We start from the raw sequence: 16,370 nt of genomic DNA on the forward strand, positions 1-16,370 counted from the left end.
CATATGAAGCATTTATTGGAAAATGTACACTGTTGGCTGATGTTACTGTTCTGTCCTTTTGTCATATCAATGACTACATTTACATGGACAGCAATAATCTAATTATTGACCTTATTCTGAGCAAGACAATATCATGATTAAGGTGTTCACATGAGTCGCTTTTAGAATACTCCTTTCATGTTCCCGTTTTACATGTTATAGAACATAGAGCGATTAACGGCACACGTCATTATGTCCCCACGCCACGCCGTCCGACGTTCCCTCCAGAATTTCACGTATCGACATACAATTCGTCTTCGTTATGGTACCGTATACAGTTTTGGGTGTTTCATTTTTAATTTTACGAACGCTTCAAGTGCAGTTAATTATTTGTCATGCTATACGTGCAAATAGACGACTGCTTGAAGCCGTGGGCTGCGTCCCAAACCGCGTGCGTACCTACTATATAGTACCCGAGATACATGTAGTTCACCTACTATACAGTATAGTAGGTAAGTACGCAGTTTCGGACACAGCCGTGCTCTCTTATTTGCCGTCAAACGGTTGAGCTCTGCCATGTGTGTGTGTTCTCTCGCACAATGTGGTGAAAACTCCCACACGACGTTAATAGTGTGATTAAGGTGTGTACATGTCTGTAACTCACGTCGATAACGCGACTAAAACAGGAATACTCCACACGTCTTAATTCCATTTGTGTTTACTTCGAGTGTGACTTTAACCGGATTAAGGTCATCAATAATCGCTGTTTACATGCTAGTTTCTTAATCTGAGTATCGTCTTAATCGGGTTAATATCGGATTATTGTCGTCCGTGTAAACGTACTGATTGTGTCTTATGTAAGAACCAAAGCATGATTCAGTGGGCTGCTATATGGAAATAATCAATGAGGAAGAGTGTGATGCATCCTGACACAACTCTTTTCCAATAACAGCACATCCCACAGTGTTTAATTTCTCTACCACCACAGCAATTTGCCCGTGCTAGCAAGTATTATTTATTAAACAATGGCATCGTTTTTTTCTCCCCCATCAGTTTATAGTTAAATTTAATGTTATGGAACGTCCACGAAACAAGTTCCCGTTATCATTTACATTACAACAGCTATAAAACAGAAGGTCCCTAACCTCCCTCTCTTTTTCTCTCTTGAAGTTAATAAGACAAAAATTGGATGTTTTCCCAGAAACTTTCCTGTGTCAGAAAACAAGAAACAGATTTTATCTCTGAGGGTTACAACGCACCGACTCTGGAAACTCTTTCCAAAAAATGCTAAACAAACATCCCCTAACAGAAAACTTCACCATATCCACAATTACGTACACACTTTTTAAAAAAATCCACGTATATAGAGCGTAATCCTTACAGCCGGAACTGTTTTCAGAGCTGCTATTATAGAAAATGAACGAACACCTTCTGACTAATCCGAATCGAGTGCTGTGAACTGGTTTAAAGTTTTGAAATAACCTAGCTTTATTGTGCATTTATTATCAGCGATTTTACTGAGTGTAATGGTTGCTTTGCACTAATCAGCAAATAATGTAAATTCATTCATTAACTCATTTAGTATCTATGCAGCCTGTTCGGGTAATAATCTGACCACTATCTTAATAATAAAATAAAGAAATTTCAAAAATAAATGCGAATAAAACAAAATCAAATGAGGTCTGAATGAATGAAGTTTGAAGCGCATAATCTGCTTAATAATCAGTTACGTAATCTTGTGCATGCTGAGCAACATCGCAGCCACAAAAGTGCAGTATGTGAAAAAACAAAGTCCATGTTACACATTTTTACGGATTTAAATAACAATTGTGAGGTTGCGTAATGATGGTGATTGGCCTCTGGGCAGTATTCTTCCTTCTCGCCTTCTGTTTAATAAGGACATCTGAAGGACTATTAAAAAGAACACACACACACACACACACACACACACACACAAGGCAAACACAGCTAATATGTTACACTCTGACAGGACTCACACTTCTTGTTGTTATGGTAACATCGAGACTAAATGTTGCTCCTTTCTTATGCATAACATAAGATGCAGTAAATGGAGATTTTCACCAGATTTTAGGGTCCATGTAAAGTGAAGTGCAAAGGTTTGCACACTCTTGATACAAAAAAAAAAGATAGATAAATGTCATTCATATTCATATTCATATCACAAGTAATATTTCAGTTCAAACATTTTTATTTATCTCTTATGTCATTTCAGTTATAACCCTGTCAGATGTCATACATTATCTTCTTCGGATCAAGTCTGGCAACCAAAAGCATCATGACAAAACTTTTATTTAGTCGGGAACCGATTTCGCACTGTATAAAACAGTTCATTTAGACGGATTCATTTAGATTGACGCACATCTCTGTATTTTAAATAGACAATGATAAAGACATGGTATATGTTGCTCTACAAAGGCTTCATTAGTGTCTTTAGCGGTACAGTGAACAGGAGAAATGAATCTGGATCTCAGGAAATGAAGGCCATATGATGTTTTTCGGTTCAGTCAAGCTTCAGCTGAGAAAGAGAGAGGTCAGAGGAGAGTGTGTGAGTGAAGTAGAAGATATATAAAGCAGTGAAGCAGTGCTAGAGGGTGGCAGATAGAAGGAGAGAGGGATGAGAGACGGGTAATGGATTGCGTCCTAGGGAATTAATCACACCTATACCGCCATGATGTCCTTATCTAGACTCATCACGTTGGCGAGTTCAAGCTGGGAAGACAGACAGACACATGCACACACTGCAAAAAACGTGCCCAGAGTTGCTAGCCTATTCCAGCCTGCGACAGCACTGCTGTATCCAGGCTGCACTTTACACAGGTTGTGTGGAAAATCTAGCTGCTCTGTGGTGCATTATTCAGTGCCAGCATGGCACAGGCCTCGCCCACGACAGCAAGCATGAATCCATGAATGATGGAATACTATTAAGCAGATTAAATATTAGAAGCGGTGCATCAGGAACAGGGCTTTGAACGAGGCCTACTGCATGATGGAAAAAAGTCCCACAGGAACATTGTAAACATGCGTCACAATTTTTGTGACGATTCCATCAACACAGCAGAGCGATGCGGATTCAGTAATAAAGATTTTATTTACTAGTTGAACGAACATGAACGCCACCACAAAGTCGTAATTATGAGTAATCATGAGCTCCGAGTAAGGGCACACCAGTAAGAAAACATGCCGGAATCAATGGATGCAACTGCTGTATACAATCTTCATAAATTGATTGATTAAAAACATTTTTTACAAAGCATGATGCTCATTCTTCATTCTTCTAGAAGTAGAGTTACTGTATTTTTTGTAATTAATTAAAAGAGAGAAGGTACACCTGACATCATTAATAGGACTTCCTAACCCGAACTCGTAAATACAAACTTCCCAGGAGGACTTGAACGCACAGCAACACCTTGTAGCAGTGAGGGCGTGGCTGAGTGCCAGCTGTGAATGGGAGGAGGAGTCACAGAGAAGGAGTGGGTAATGAATGAACGCATACACCTCTGTGTGTGTGAGAGAGATTAATGATGAGCTGTTTATAAGCTGGGTGTTTTTGCAGTAAGCTGCTAAAAAAAGAACAAGATCCAGAACAGGGCTGAGTTTTCCTGACAGTGTCCTACTGAGCATATGTGTGTGTGTGTGTGTGTGTGTGTGTGTGTGTGTGTGTGTGTGTGTGTGTGTGCTATTTAGTATTATCATATGTCCTTTCCTTTTATTTTTGATGAGAGTGGCATGCCAATGATTGATTTACATTTGAACATTCTAGCAACAGACATTGTAGCTCAATGTACAGAGTCACATAATGGTAATGATTCTCTCTCTCTCTCTCTCTCTCTCTCTCTCTTGCTTTCTCTCTCTCGTTAGAGGAGAACGGTCAGACTGGTTCGTGCTGAGAGGAAGGCTAGAGTAACTCAACCACTCTTTACAATCATGGTGAGCAGAAAAGCGTCTCAGAACAAACAGCATGTCAAACCAGGAAGCAGTTGGACTACAACAGCAGAAGACCACGTAGGGCTCCAGCCCTGCCAGCTAAGAACAGGAATCTGCGTCTACTGTGGGTACAGGCTCACCCAAACTGGATAACTGAAAATATAAAGTGGCCAGTGAACATAATTGTGCTGTCTACATTATCTATAGCTAGCTGAGTTAGTGAGCTAGCTGTGTCTATGAGTCTCAGAGATGAACATATCATCAGAGAAAGTGAAGGAGCTTATAGTTTTAAAGTTAGGTGACTAGTTCCAAAATGTTGCATTCTATAGCCAGAGAAAATAATACAGAATTCAGACCAGAAAGGGTCATGATGCAACTTTATGTCACTTGACTCACGTGTTACGTCACCTTTTCCATCAAAATAACAAATGTATTCTTTAGCTCAGCTGCCACCTTTTGGAATAGGCCTTTATAAGTGTTTGTGTAAGAGCTTTTGTGGGTGTCATGTAGCCTTATGAACACTCTCCCTCAGTAAACTCATACCAAGCACTTTAAAAATAAGATCCTGCTCACACAAATCAATATTACAGACCCAGATCAGGCATCTTCCAAGTTATATGGAGTTTTATTTTTCTTGCTGCACAATGTTCTTCTTCTTCTTTTTTTCCCCCATTCCTGAATCATTTAGCATTCAAGTCATTTGGCTTAATCACAAGTTGAATGTACATCCACGTATTATTTAGATTTAGGCATTAAGTCTTATCCAGAGCATGCAGTTGAAGTCACTACAACACAAAAGAATTTGTACATCTACAAATATTCATAACGTTGTTTATGAATGGACAATGTCTATGGTCAGCCTGAGAGGAGGTCGTCCGATTCTCAGAGATCTTGGAAACTTTTCATCCTTGGACAATGACAGCTTTACCCAAGCAATCATCACTACAGGTACCTTTTTATTTATTTATTTTTTTAAATATAAAACACTTTAAAGAGGAAAGACAGACTTTTGTGCTGAACACATATGTCAACACAGATTTCTCAACACTGGGATATGGTTTATAGCAGGCGTTCCTATACTAGCGGTCATGAGGTTTGAGAGAATCATCCAATATCCAATATTTTGTTGGATTCTCATATTACAAAGTAATATTATGAATATCGCTCAGCTACGAACACAGATTTTGAGTGTTATTATTTTTGAAATGTTACTGGAAGTCTTATTCAAAGAAGTCACATTTACATTTTTAAGAGTGTATGTGCTTGTGAAATATTTCATCAAACAAATTTTGCATCACTACGCTGCAATTTCGAAATAATGATCCTTTTGTGTGCATCTGTGCATATCTCATACTAAATAGTTTTAGGTCTGCAAACAAAATACAACATAAAACAAAGGCGAGCTGAGTAAACACACAATGCAGTTTTTATTATTATTTTTATTGAAGCAAAAACAATTATCCAACACCTATCACCAATGTGAAAAACTAACTGCCCCCTTAATCTTAAAATCTGGCTGAGCTCCTTTCACTTACTTCTAGAACTGGGATTTACTCCTATGCTTTGGATCATTGTCTTGCTGCATAATCCAGTTACGTTTGAGTTTCCACTTACGGACTGAAGACCGGACATTCTCCTTTAGGATTTTCTGGTAGAGAGCAGAATTCATGTTTCCCTCAGTTATTGCAAGTTGCCCAGCCCCTGAAGCAGCAAAACATCCCCACACCATCACACTTCCTCCACCATGCTTGACCGTAGCGATGATGTTCTTTTTGTGGAATTTAGTGTTTGGTTTATGCCAGATGTAACGGGACCGCTGTCTTCCAAACAGTTCCACTTTCAACTCATCACTACACAGAACATTCTCCCAAAAGGTTTGAGGATCATGAAGGTGTGTTTTGGCAAAAAAAAAAACCTTAAGGTTCTTCTGGTTTAGCAGTGGTTTTCACCTCACCACTCTTCCATGGATAGTGGAGTCATGAACAGTGACCTTTATTCATGCCATAGAGGCCTGTAGGTCATTTGATGTTGTCCTTGGCTCTTTTGTGACTTCCTGGATGAGTCGTTGCTGTGCTCTTGGAGGAATTTTGTAAGGTCGGCCGCTTCTGGGAAGTTTAACTACTGTGCCGAGTTCGGGAGATTTTGGAGTCATTTGGAGATAACGGCTCTCACTGTGGTTCTTTGGAGTCCCAGAGCCTTTGAAATAGCTTTGTAACCCTTCCCAGAGTGATATATTCAATCACCTTTTTCCTTATCGTTTCTGGAATTTCTTTCAACTTTGACACAGTGTGTTACTGGGTAAGACCTTTTAACCAACTTGCTGTTGAAAAGTTCTATTTAAGTGTTGATTTGATTGAACAGAGTTTGCAGTAATCAGGCTTAGTTGTGTCTACTCCAGCTTTCATAGTTTCGGGGAATTATCACTTAAAAACCGTGTTTTGTGTTTACTCTGGTTGACTTTGTTTTGTCCTAGAGTTTGTTTTAATTTCTGAAACAATTTACTATGAGAGATAAACAAAAACAGAAGAAATCAGGATGGGGGCAAATATTATTTTTTTTCACAGCACTGTGAGAGAAATAAGAGAAAGTAAGAGAAAATGTGCTTGTGAAAGAGAACAGAAATCAATATTTGTTGTTTCAGATATACCCGGCCCGCTAATATTTCAGCAATTGCTTTTAACACAGCGATATAGGTTAAGTGTTGCTCTGAAGCGAGACGGCCAAACCGACGTGCTTTGATCTGAATGAAGGCGAGACTTCAGCTTTTGTGCTTGTAATTGCAGGGAACTGAACTCCAACAGAGCCCCTTACAGCCACAACAACCACACACACACACACACACACACACACACACACACACACACACACACACACACACACACACACACACACACACACACACACACACACACACAGCTTCTATGCAATGCCACAGGCTGATTTTCTCAATCCTGCTGAACATTATGACGATCAACAAGATCTGTAAAGCCACACAGCAGCTTCTCATACTTTGATTTCCACTTAAAGGAGCAGTTGGAGTAAACCCAGCTATAAGCAATGCAGCACTTCCATAATGAAAAATAAAAGCTTGTCGTGTCCCATCAACATTATGTAAATGAAACCATGCTATTTGTGTATGCAACTGATTTTACATCTCATTATCCATGTTAACGTGCATTTCACAGAACCGATGCCAAGTCCTTTCAATAGCAGATACTTGACTTGTTGACATTTTAAACCCCACACTGTGTGACATTCTGCCAGTTAAAAAATATAAAGACTATAGAACAGAACGGCGATTAACCTCATCACGGCAGTGGAATGAAATACTTGTTAGAGCGTTGCTACTTTTAACAAGACAAATGCAGTTAGTTAAACTTACTAGCAAACACCAGTATGTTAGTCTGGACCACTTCCTCCTGACATCATGAGGAGTTTAATCAACAGAGCTATTATGTAAGGAATACAACAATTGGGGTGTGCTTTTCTAAGAAAACAGCAGCTCAACATGAAGTGGAGTTATCGTTACCACCCTGATGGTGATTTTTCTCCAATAACAGCACATCCTGAAGTGTTTTATTCCTCATATACCACAGCAGTCAATGCCAATGTTTACAATCTTTCATTTATTCAAGAGTGACATGTAACCGTTTAGCGACATTTAACGATGTGGAATATCCAAACAAAACAAGTTAGTTCATGTTATGACTTCTGCTATAACAGCTAAACAGTTCCGGTTTTACCCCTCAAATGTTACAAAGAGCTGACTCTAGAGACTCCTTCCATGAATGTTAAATAAACATCTTACAGAAAACATCATCATATCAAAAATGATACATTTTTCTTTGTTAAACAACAGCCCATTATTTTTATCAGTTTATTAATAGGCTTAGATTATGCCCACCATACAAGTCCCTGTAAATTAACTGTTACTGTAGAAATGATAACATATCAGAACAAGTACATTAATATATACTAATGCGATCGGAATGTGCCGATTTAAAAAAAAAAATTAGAGCTTTGAATGAAATTGAGACAATCTTACAGTAATATATAACGGTGAAGTGTTGAGGTTTACCTCAAAAGGCAACTGAACAGCAAAGAAGAAACAATGCGGTCTCACAATTGAACAATTTCCACGACTGTTATAACATCATAACATACGTGCGAGCCTGAACTGATTTGTTTTATGTACATTCCACAACGTTAAAGTCCCCGTGAAGTACCTTGAAACGTGCAGCGTTATTCGATGTGTCGATGTAATTTCCGCTGAAACAGGACGTCAGGGTGGGACATGTCGAGTGGCTCCTCCCCCTTTATAAATAGCCATTAGCTTATCTCACAGCCTCTTTCTTCCAAGCGAATGAATTCAAGCCATTTCCATCTTAATCGACTTACAGTTGGAAAACGGAATAAAACGCCTGCGATCGAACAGCCAAAGACACGTATACAGCACACGCTTGGTGAGAAGATTTCGGCAACTTCAGCAAGGTGATTTTTTTTTATTGTCGGGGACACTTCAGGTTCTAGAGAGCATACGATTGGACAGAAAATCTGATGAGAAGCTGAAGTGCAAAATGATGTCATCCAGATTGTTGATCCGTACTGGTGGTACAGAGAGAGACTGTACATTTTGAATGCGTACATCTTCTAAACTTGAATTTTGTCATTGTTTTGGAGCACAAGGCTAACATATTCATATTAAAAGCCACAAAACATTAAATGTTGCTATAAAACAGTCAAAAAGTAAGACAAATCTTTCTCTAATAAATAAAAAAAATGTAATCATTGGCAAATTCCTGTGGTATAAAACAGATAAAACAATTTGGGACATGCTGTTACAGGAAAATTGACAGAAAATCAACTTTATTCATTCATTTCCTATAACAACGTGCCGCCAAGTGTTTTATTCCTTAATTTCTCCATTAATAGTAAATCAGAATCTGATCTGGATCTTGGTACTGATTGGGAATTCCAAGCTAATCCTTGACATAGACTCTTCACTCTCTATGAAGCATGAATCTAGGTCATATCACCCAGCACCTCTCTATCAACATTAGAAATCCCCAGAAAGGAAATTAGCCGGTGAAATGAATCAATTACACCAGCATGCAATCAGACTCCTTACTCGAGCTCGGCTTCAGCGTTAGGAGTTTGAATCATAAAAGCATTGCTCTCGTCATTCAGCAACCCCCTGCTCACTAGAGGGCCTGATATATGAATATGAAACAGAGCGTACCACCAGAACAACAACGACGATGACGACAACACCTACTCCATTTCCATGCTGTGGACATAGAGGAAGAAACCGAGAAGCAGGACAGCGGTGGATTTACAGTGTAGGCACAGCCTGAGTAATGCAGGTGCTAAAATATTCAGCAGCTCCTTTAATTTTAGGCCCGAGCCCCAGATACACAAAGCCCTCGTTCACATGAAGTGTTCAGAACAGGATTTGGTAGAGGATTCATGAGCTGGAAAAGACCTGAAGGTGAACCAAAACACTATGGTGTTATATGTGTGGTAGTGATATTCAATTTATTCCTCCATGGAAGAAAGTAGGACACAGATGACTGTCACAAGCAGCCACAGTGCCTAAAGTGTCACCACCGAGGCTTTAATCTCTGGATTACCCCATTCATTTTCTTCCAATCCTCCCTCAGGCCCTGTAACACCATCAAGGTCACAAGCCTAGCTGCTCTCTAGCCACTGTGATATTTTATCTCGTGTGGATATTGAAGTGTAGTTACAGCCTTGTAAAGAAATAAGAGCTGTATTTGACTATGCCCCGTTATAGACAAATATTTTGTGAATGAATCCCTTCAACTCTTAGTTTATGAGTTAACATAACTAACGTAAGTCTTCTCATTTAAACTAAAAAGTTCTATTTTGTTCTCATCCATCCACAAAACTATAGCCTTCTGGCTTGTCCCTGTGAACTTTAGCAAATAGAGACAGGCAGCAATGTTCTTCTTGGAGAGAAGTGACGTTCTCCTTGTAACCTCCCACACACACCATTGATGTTCAGTGTTCTCCTGACGGTGGACTCATGAACTTTAACATTAGCCAATGTGGGAGAGCCCTTTAGTAGCTTAGAAGTTACCCTGAGTTCCTTTGTGACCTTGTAGTCCTTGGGACGGTAACAATGGTCTTGAATTTCCTGCCTTTGTACACAATCTGTCTGACTGTGGATTGGTGGAGCCCAAACTCTTTAGAGATGGTTTTGTGACCTTTTCCAACCTGATGAGCATCAACAGCTCTCTTTTGTTCGTGCCATGATACACTTCCACAAACATGTGTTGTGAAGATCAGACTCTGATAGATCCTTGTTCTTTAAATTAAACAGGGTGCTCACTCACACCTGATATTCATCCCACTGTTTGAAAACACCCGACTCTAATTTCACCTTCAAATTAAACTGCCAATCTAAGAGGTTCACCTACTTTTGCCACTTGAGGTGTAATATCGGATCATTTTCCTCGATAAATAAATGGCCAAGTATAATATTTTTATCTCATTTGTTTAAAGGGGTTCTCGTTGTCCACTATTAGGACTTGTGTGAAAATCTGATGATGTTCAGGTCATATTTATGCAGAAATATTGAAAATTCGAAAGGCTTCACAAACTTCCAAGCACCACTGTACGTATTGCGCATGTGGTACAGTGGGCAGCTCCAGGGTCCTTTGTTCAATCCTGAGCTTGGATTACTGTCTGTGTGGAGTTTCTCGCCATATCTGTGTGGGTTTCCTTCCACGTTCTCTGGAATTGGCTATGCTAGATTACCACCAGGTGTGAATTGGTGTGGATCCATTTCAGGATAAAAACAGTTACTGAAAACGAATGAGTCATTACAAAGGGGACTTTTTGGTTATGCCAAACAATGTGTACATTGTATTGACACATCATCCTGTAAATCCTATCCTATCACTCATCATGATTACAGATGTCCTCCTTAATCTGTCTAAAGCAAACTAAAGTGTTGCTCATTGCAGATATGACCTCAGGACTATACAGACAGTGAAAGTTGACTGACATCATATACACCATCCTGGGGCTGAAAACTAAAATGTGACTGATAGATCTGGTAATACGGGTATTGCCCAAATGATCGATTTCCTTCAATAAATTCATCAAAAATGTGACTTTGCAGGTGGTGTTCACAAAATGGTCATTGAAAACAAATTAATATCTCTTTTTTTCCCCAACTGTAGCTATGAATATCCATTCTGAGTAACAGCCATTATATCTGCTGAAAATAATGCCATCTCTTTGAGGGCATAAAAGACAATGTGTACTGACAGAATCCTTAATTACTGATAAAAAGAGTAATTCCGTTAAATGCACATAAAATAAAGAAAAACTGCAAAGTCGTGGTGACAGTTCCAGTGATCTTATTGTAGATGCTTAAAGCTTCTCACACCCATTATTTCCACACCAGTCAGGACTTACGTATATCCATCCATCCATTTTCTATACCGCTTATCCTACTGGGTTGTGGGGAACATGGAGCCTATCCCAGGGAGCATCGGGCACAAGGCGGGGTACACCCTGGACGGGGTGCCAATCCATCACAGGGCACAATCACATACACACTACGGACACTGGACATGCCGATCATCCTACCATGCATGTCTTTGGATGGGGGAGGAAACTGGAGTACCTGGAGGAAACCCCCGTGGCACAGGGAAAACACGCAAACCCTGCATACACAGGGCTGCGGTGGGAATCAAACCCCCGCCGCATAAAACTGACTTAATTACACTTTTTCTGGATACAGATTAGTAACCATACACTGGAATTACGTTTATTAATTTTGATCCAGGACTAACTATACCCTCTAGTATAGGCTGGTCAAAAAGCATTTTCTAACACACATACATGAAAGAAATCATCAGCAATCTAAAATCTCAAAGTCAAGATGTGCCTGCTAGTGTCTCAAACCCCAACTCCCAGAACAATCCTCAACAAGTAGCATATCAAACAAACAAACTCAGCATTCTCAGTCAGCACATACACTACAAGCTACATCACCTGACTAATCACATGACACCGATATCCATTCACAGTCCACCAATTTCTATTCACGCATACCCGTATCTCATTCACAAACTCCTTTAAATAACCTGGACTGTCAAACACACTTCGCAAAGTCTTGCCTGTGTAATCAGTAAATCTAAACCACTGAGCTATCACTGTGCTTTCAGAAATAATTTTAAAGCACCCAGATCCAGCCAGTCATGGGGTATGGCACAGGTTCCCAAACCTTAAACCTCTGCCGTTGATATTCATGCTTCGTATCCATCAAACAGAAACTTGACTGAAGTTGGACCTGGTTTTGATCATTATTCTGGACCGTCTGCTTGGCTGCCACATGATTTTCCAACCACAGCACTTGCTTGCATCCAGCTTTCTGCCTCATACTCAATACTGACACACATCAAAGACTCTGTCCTAATCCCTCTGCATTGCTTGACCTTCTTTCCTTCCTCTTCTTGTAAATGTGTAAATCTTGAAAGGGAATTATGTATGTGCAAAACTCGCAAACTCTTACCATCATCTTATTCATCATTTACACATAAACACTGTAGAGTACAGTGAGATGACCTATGTAGGATAATCAATACAGGAGCACTGTACATAAAACCCAAACAGTATGACCAGTATTGCAAATGCATAGTTCAAGTGACAGACACGTCCCTCACCATGGAGAAGGCGAAACAATACACAGAAAATACACCCATCAGGAGCAGAATCAAGAAGAGCAAAGTGATATTGAAGATTACAAGAAAGTGTAAACCATCATAAGTAGCCTTATGTAAGAAATCTACAGAAAAGTAAACACGGCATCTGGAAAGATAGTCATTGGTAAATGAGTACATTCCAGATGATGTACAAATACAGCAAATTCCCCCCTCAGAAAACTACCCAAGCAAACAAAGAAGTCAAATCACTGGTAGAACATCTGAACGACCTCGAGGTTAAATAGAAAGCCTTTAACTGTATACCTTGGATAAATGCAAGAAAATGCAAAGTCAACTTTACTTAAAGCAGCTACACGTTCATTTGAGACTCCACCAGTCCCCAGTCGGAATCAAGTCTACTCACCAAGCTACTCACCAGGCTGAAGGCACTAAATTTAATTTAGCAGGTTGTGAATCAATCCAAGCAGGGAGCTGATCAAGTGAGGCTTAAGGGCCTCTCTCAAGAGCTCAACAGAGACTCTCTGGCAGACGTAGCTCAGAACCTAAACCACTGAGCTATCACTGTGCTTGCAGAAATAATTTTAAAGCACCCAGATCCAGCCAGTCATGGGGTATGGCACAGGTTCCCAAACCTTAATCCTGGAGTACCCCATTTCCTGCACATTTTAGTGTTTTTCTGCTCCTAATACACCTCATTCAGCTGATTCAGCCCATCATGAGTTAAGGTGGGTGTGTTATTGCAGGAAAACACTAAAAATATGTAGGACAGTGATCTCTAGAACCAGGGTCGGGAACCTGTGGTGTACGGTTTAGCACTCAGAACTCAGGGTTCAGTAGTGGAACCTACAACCTGTTAATAAACACCATGTTTTTTCTTTTCTACATATATTTAAAGTTATTTATATTAGAGCGTATTTTTCAATGACATCTGTGTGGAGTTTCGAAAGTCCACCCCCCTCCCAAAAAAAAAACAAAAACTTTTTTAAAAAAAAAAAAACAACTTTTAAGATTAAGTTTAACTGGCCATACCCTTACTCAAGTTCATTTTCAATCACAGAAATGTACTACATTCGAATGTCGCTACATTCGGTGGTGTTCCATTATTGTTAAGTGTTTAATGAATATATGTTGTTTTAATAATTAGTTGACATCACGTATAATGAGGTCGCGAGTCTCGCGATATGCAGCAGTGGTCTGCACATACTAAAACATACACTCTCTCTCTCTCTACACACTTTCTCTTGTGTTCTGTTCAATAGTCTGTTCTTTTGTTCCCTGTTGTCTTATTTAAATGCAGATGCTGACAAGCTTGTGTTGTTAACATGTCGTGAAAATAAAGACAGTCAACTGTTGGGAAAATGTTTGTTTTTTGCGGTGCGTGTGTGAGATTTTGTGTTGAGAATGGCAGGTTGTGTGTTATTGTACCCATCACAGGACTGGGATATACTGCTACATCTTGATCCCAGGTTTTATATTATATAAACAGAACAGACTTTCAAGAAGAGGTAGGGATTTACAGTTCTCTATGTAGTCTGAGATTCAGGATTTTCCCTTCATTTGAATCAGATCCGAGGTAACTAGTAACTTGCTACTTGAGTAGTCTTCTCATTGGATACTTTATTACTCTTAGGTAATTATTAACATTATTACTTTTACTGTTACTCGAGTAATTATTTCTGTAAGTAGTTTTACTTGTAGTTGGGTAAAAATTTTTGGCTACTCTACCCACCTCTGGTGAGTCCAGATTGGTGTGTGCATTGTGCCCTGTGACTGAATGATGTCCCATCCAGGGTATATGCCTGACACATCCCCCAGTGTTCTACAGATAGGCTCCGGATCCACTGTGACCCTGACCAGGATAAAGAGCTTACTGAAGATGAATGGATGAAAGATTGAGTCACTAATTTATCATCATATACTCTAACTACTATGCATTATTCAGTAAATACAGTGTCACTAATAGGACAGGTTATTCAATGCAATTATAAGATTGAGGAATGTACCCAGTTAGCAGTGTAAAGATGTTAAAAATTATTTTACATGACTAAAATATTTACACCCTAATGGCTTATTATTGTGGTTCAAAATGGGGAAAAGCTGAAAGAAAAAATAAATAAATACCCAAATCACCCACACTTTTGCAGTATCCACAAATGACTTCTTTTTTTTTTTTTTGCTACACTGACCAGACAAGCCACACCACACTGATATTAATCAGTTATTAAACATTACGGTTAATAAATGTTCTCTAAACAACTTTTGCAATTAGCACAAGCTCAGTGCGTTTACACTCCCTAGAGACAGGATGCCCAGTTTGAAAAAAAAATAAATAAAAATCAAATCTTGCTCTGTCTGGCCAGTGGGGGGAATGTACATTTCTATGCTTAATTTGAGAAAAAGTAGAAGGAAACACTCCAAATAAGTAAGCGAAATTACGCTGGCTGATTAATGCAAGTCAATCTAAATAAATAGCCTTGAACAAGTGCACATTTTTGTTCTGAATAATCACCAAATGAAATGAGGTTAGTCAACAGAAAGGTGCATTGGTCTTCTAAGGATTGACGACTACTGTTGGCAGTGGCAGTTAGGTATTACTCACACATTATTGTGCACTTGGAAAGGGATAAAACAAGTGTGTAAGCCAGGTTTTGGCTCAGATTGCTGGGCAAATCACTCCTAATCGATCCAGTAATGGGCATCCTCCTTTCCTCTGGCTGTGCAGGCATGTTTACACCATGCTTGCTGAAGTGAGTCTTTGCATTTTATCTATATCCTAATATACTAGTTAAATGGAGATGACTACAAGAGTTAAATAGATTAAAGAAAAAGGCCAGCATCAACCAGGATTACATCCAGCTAAAGCAGACAGCTGGTTACCAGGAGAACTCATGTTTGCAGTTAATAGAGCAATGTAGAGCGACAAAGACCTGAGGGACCTACTTTTCTGTAGACGAGCATGTTGGGAGACTCATCCGCTACTCCATTGCTGCTCTGTCCATAGCTGTTAGTCTGAGCCATGCCTCCCAGTAATGAACAGCCAGCCTTGAGTACTCCTGGATGAGAAAAGGAAACACACACACACACACACACACACACACACACACACACACACACAGAGAGAGAGAGAGAGAGAGAGAGAGAGTTTAACATTATGCATGGAGAAGATTCCATCGGCTTGTGCAAATATAAAGATGAATCTGACTATATATAATAATCTAACGTTATGATTTGTACTGTCATGCAGTATAGCATCCATTCACCCTTCAGTATTACACGCTAAATAAACTCCTCCACAGCAGTGTTTAGTGACTGGGAGCTGCAAACAAACCTCCTCCATCTGTCCACACATTCAGTCAGACGAGTGCACAATCTAATTACACACAACGCAAATCCATAATCACATAAACGTGAATGCAAACTGCAGAGCACATGCATGCCTGCATGCATGCATGCAGGCATGCATACAAATACTTTCTGGAAATAAAATCCCTATCCTATGCAAACGCCACGACAGAAATGCAATTGCGTTAAGGTGCAGCCTGCAATGTGTTCAGTGGCCCGGGATGCGTTTGAATGCATGCAGCAGGAATAAAAGCTTGTCTTGTGCACGATCTATTCAATGCATCACTGCAGTTTATGCACGCGATTTCAGCACCATAGACAGCTCCGCGGAATTGAGTAGGCTCGAGACGACGCGTTGTGTTGTTTTAAAATAAATAATAATACTAAGAAGAAGCATTAGAACAT

The 16,370-nt window shown here is 39.6% G+C and overlaps 1 protein-coding gene across 1 annotated transcript in view; it reads right to left on the reverse strand.

The window, feature by feature from the left end:
* The window catches only part of rgs7b (regulator of G protein signaling 7b), a 110,921-nt gene extending 94,914 nt beyond the window's left edge, over positions 1 to 16,007 (reverse strand). The window contains exon 1 of the mRNA XM_053639365.1: positions 15,564 to 16,007. Within this exon, the coding sequence (XP_053495340.1) occupies positions 15,564 to 15,794 (231 nt within the window). The 5' untranslated portion in view covers positions 15,795 to 16,007. The remainder of the gene's footprint in view (positions 1 to 15,563) is intronic.
* Positions 16,008 to 16,370: the final 363 nt, after the last annotated feature.

Source organism: Ictalurus furcatus, chromosome 13 (assembly GCF_023375685.1).
Source record: "Ictalurus furcatus strain D&B chromosome 13, Billie_1.0, whole genome shotgun sequence".
Taxonomy (NCBI): Eukaryota; Metazoa; Chordata; class Actinopteri; order Siluriformes; family Ictaluridae; genus Ictalurus; species Ictalurus furcatus.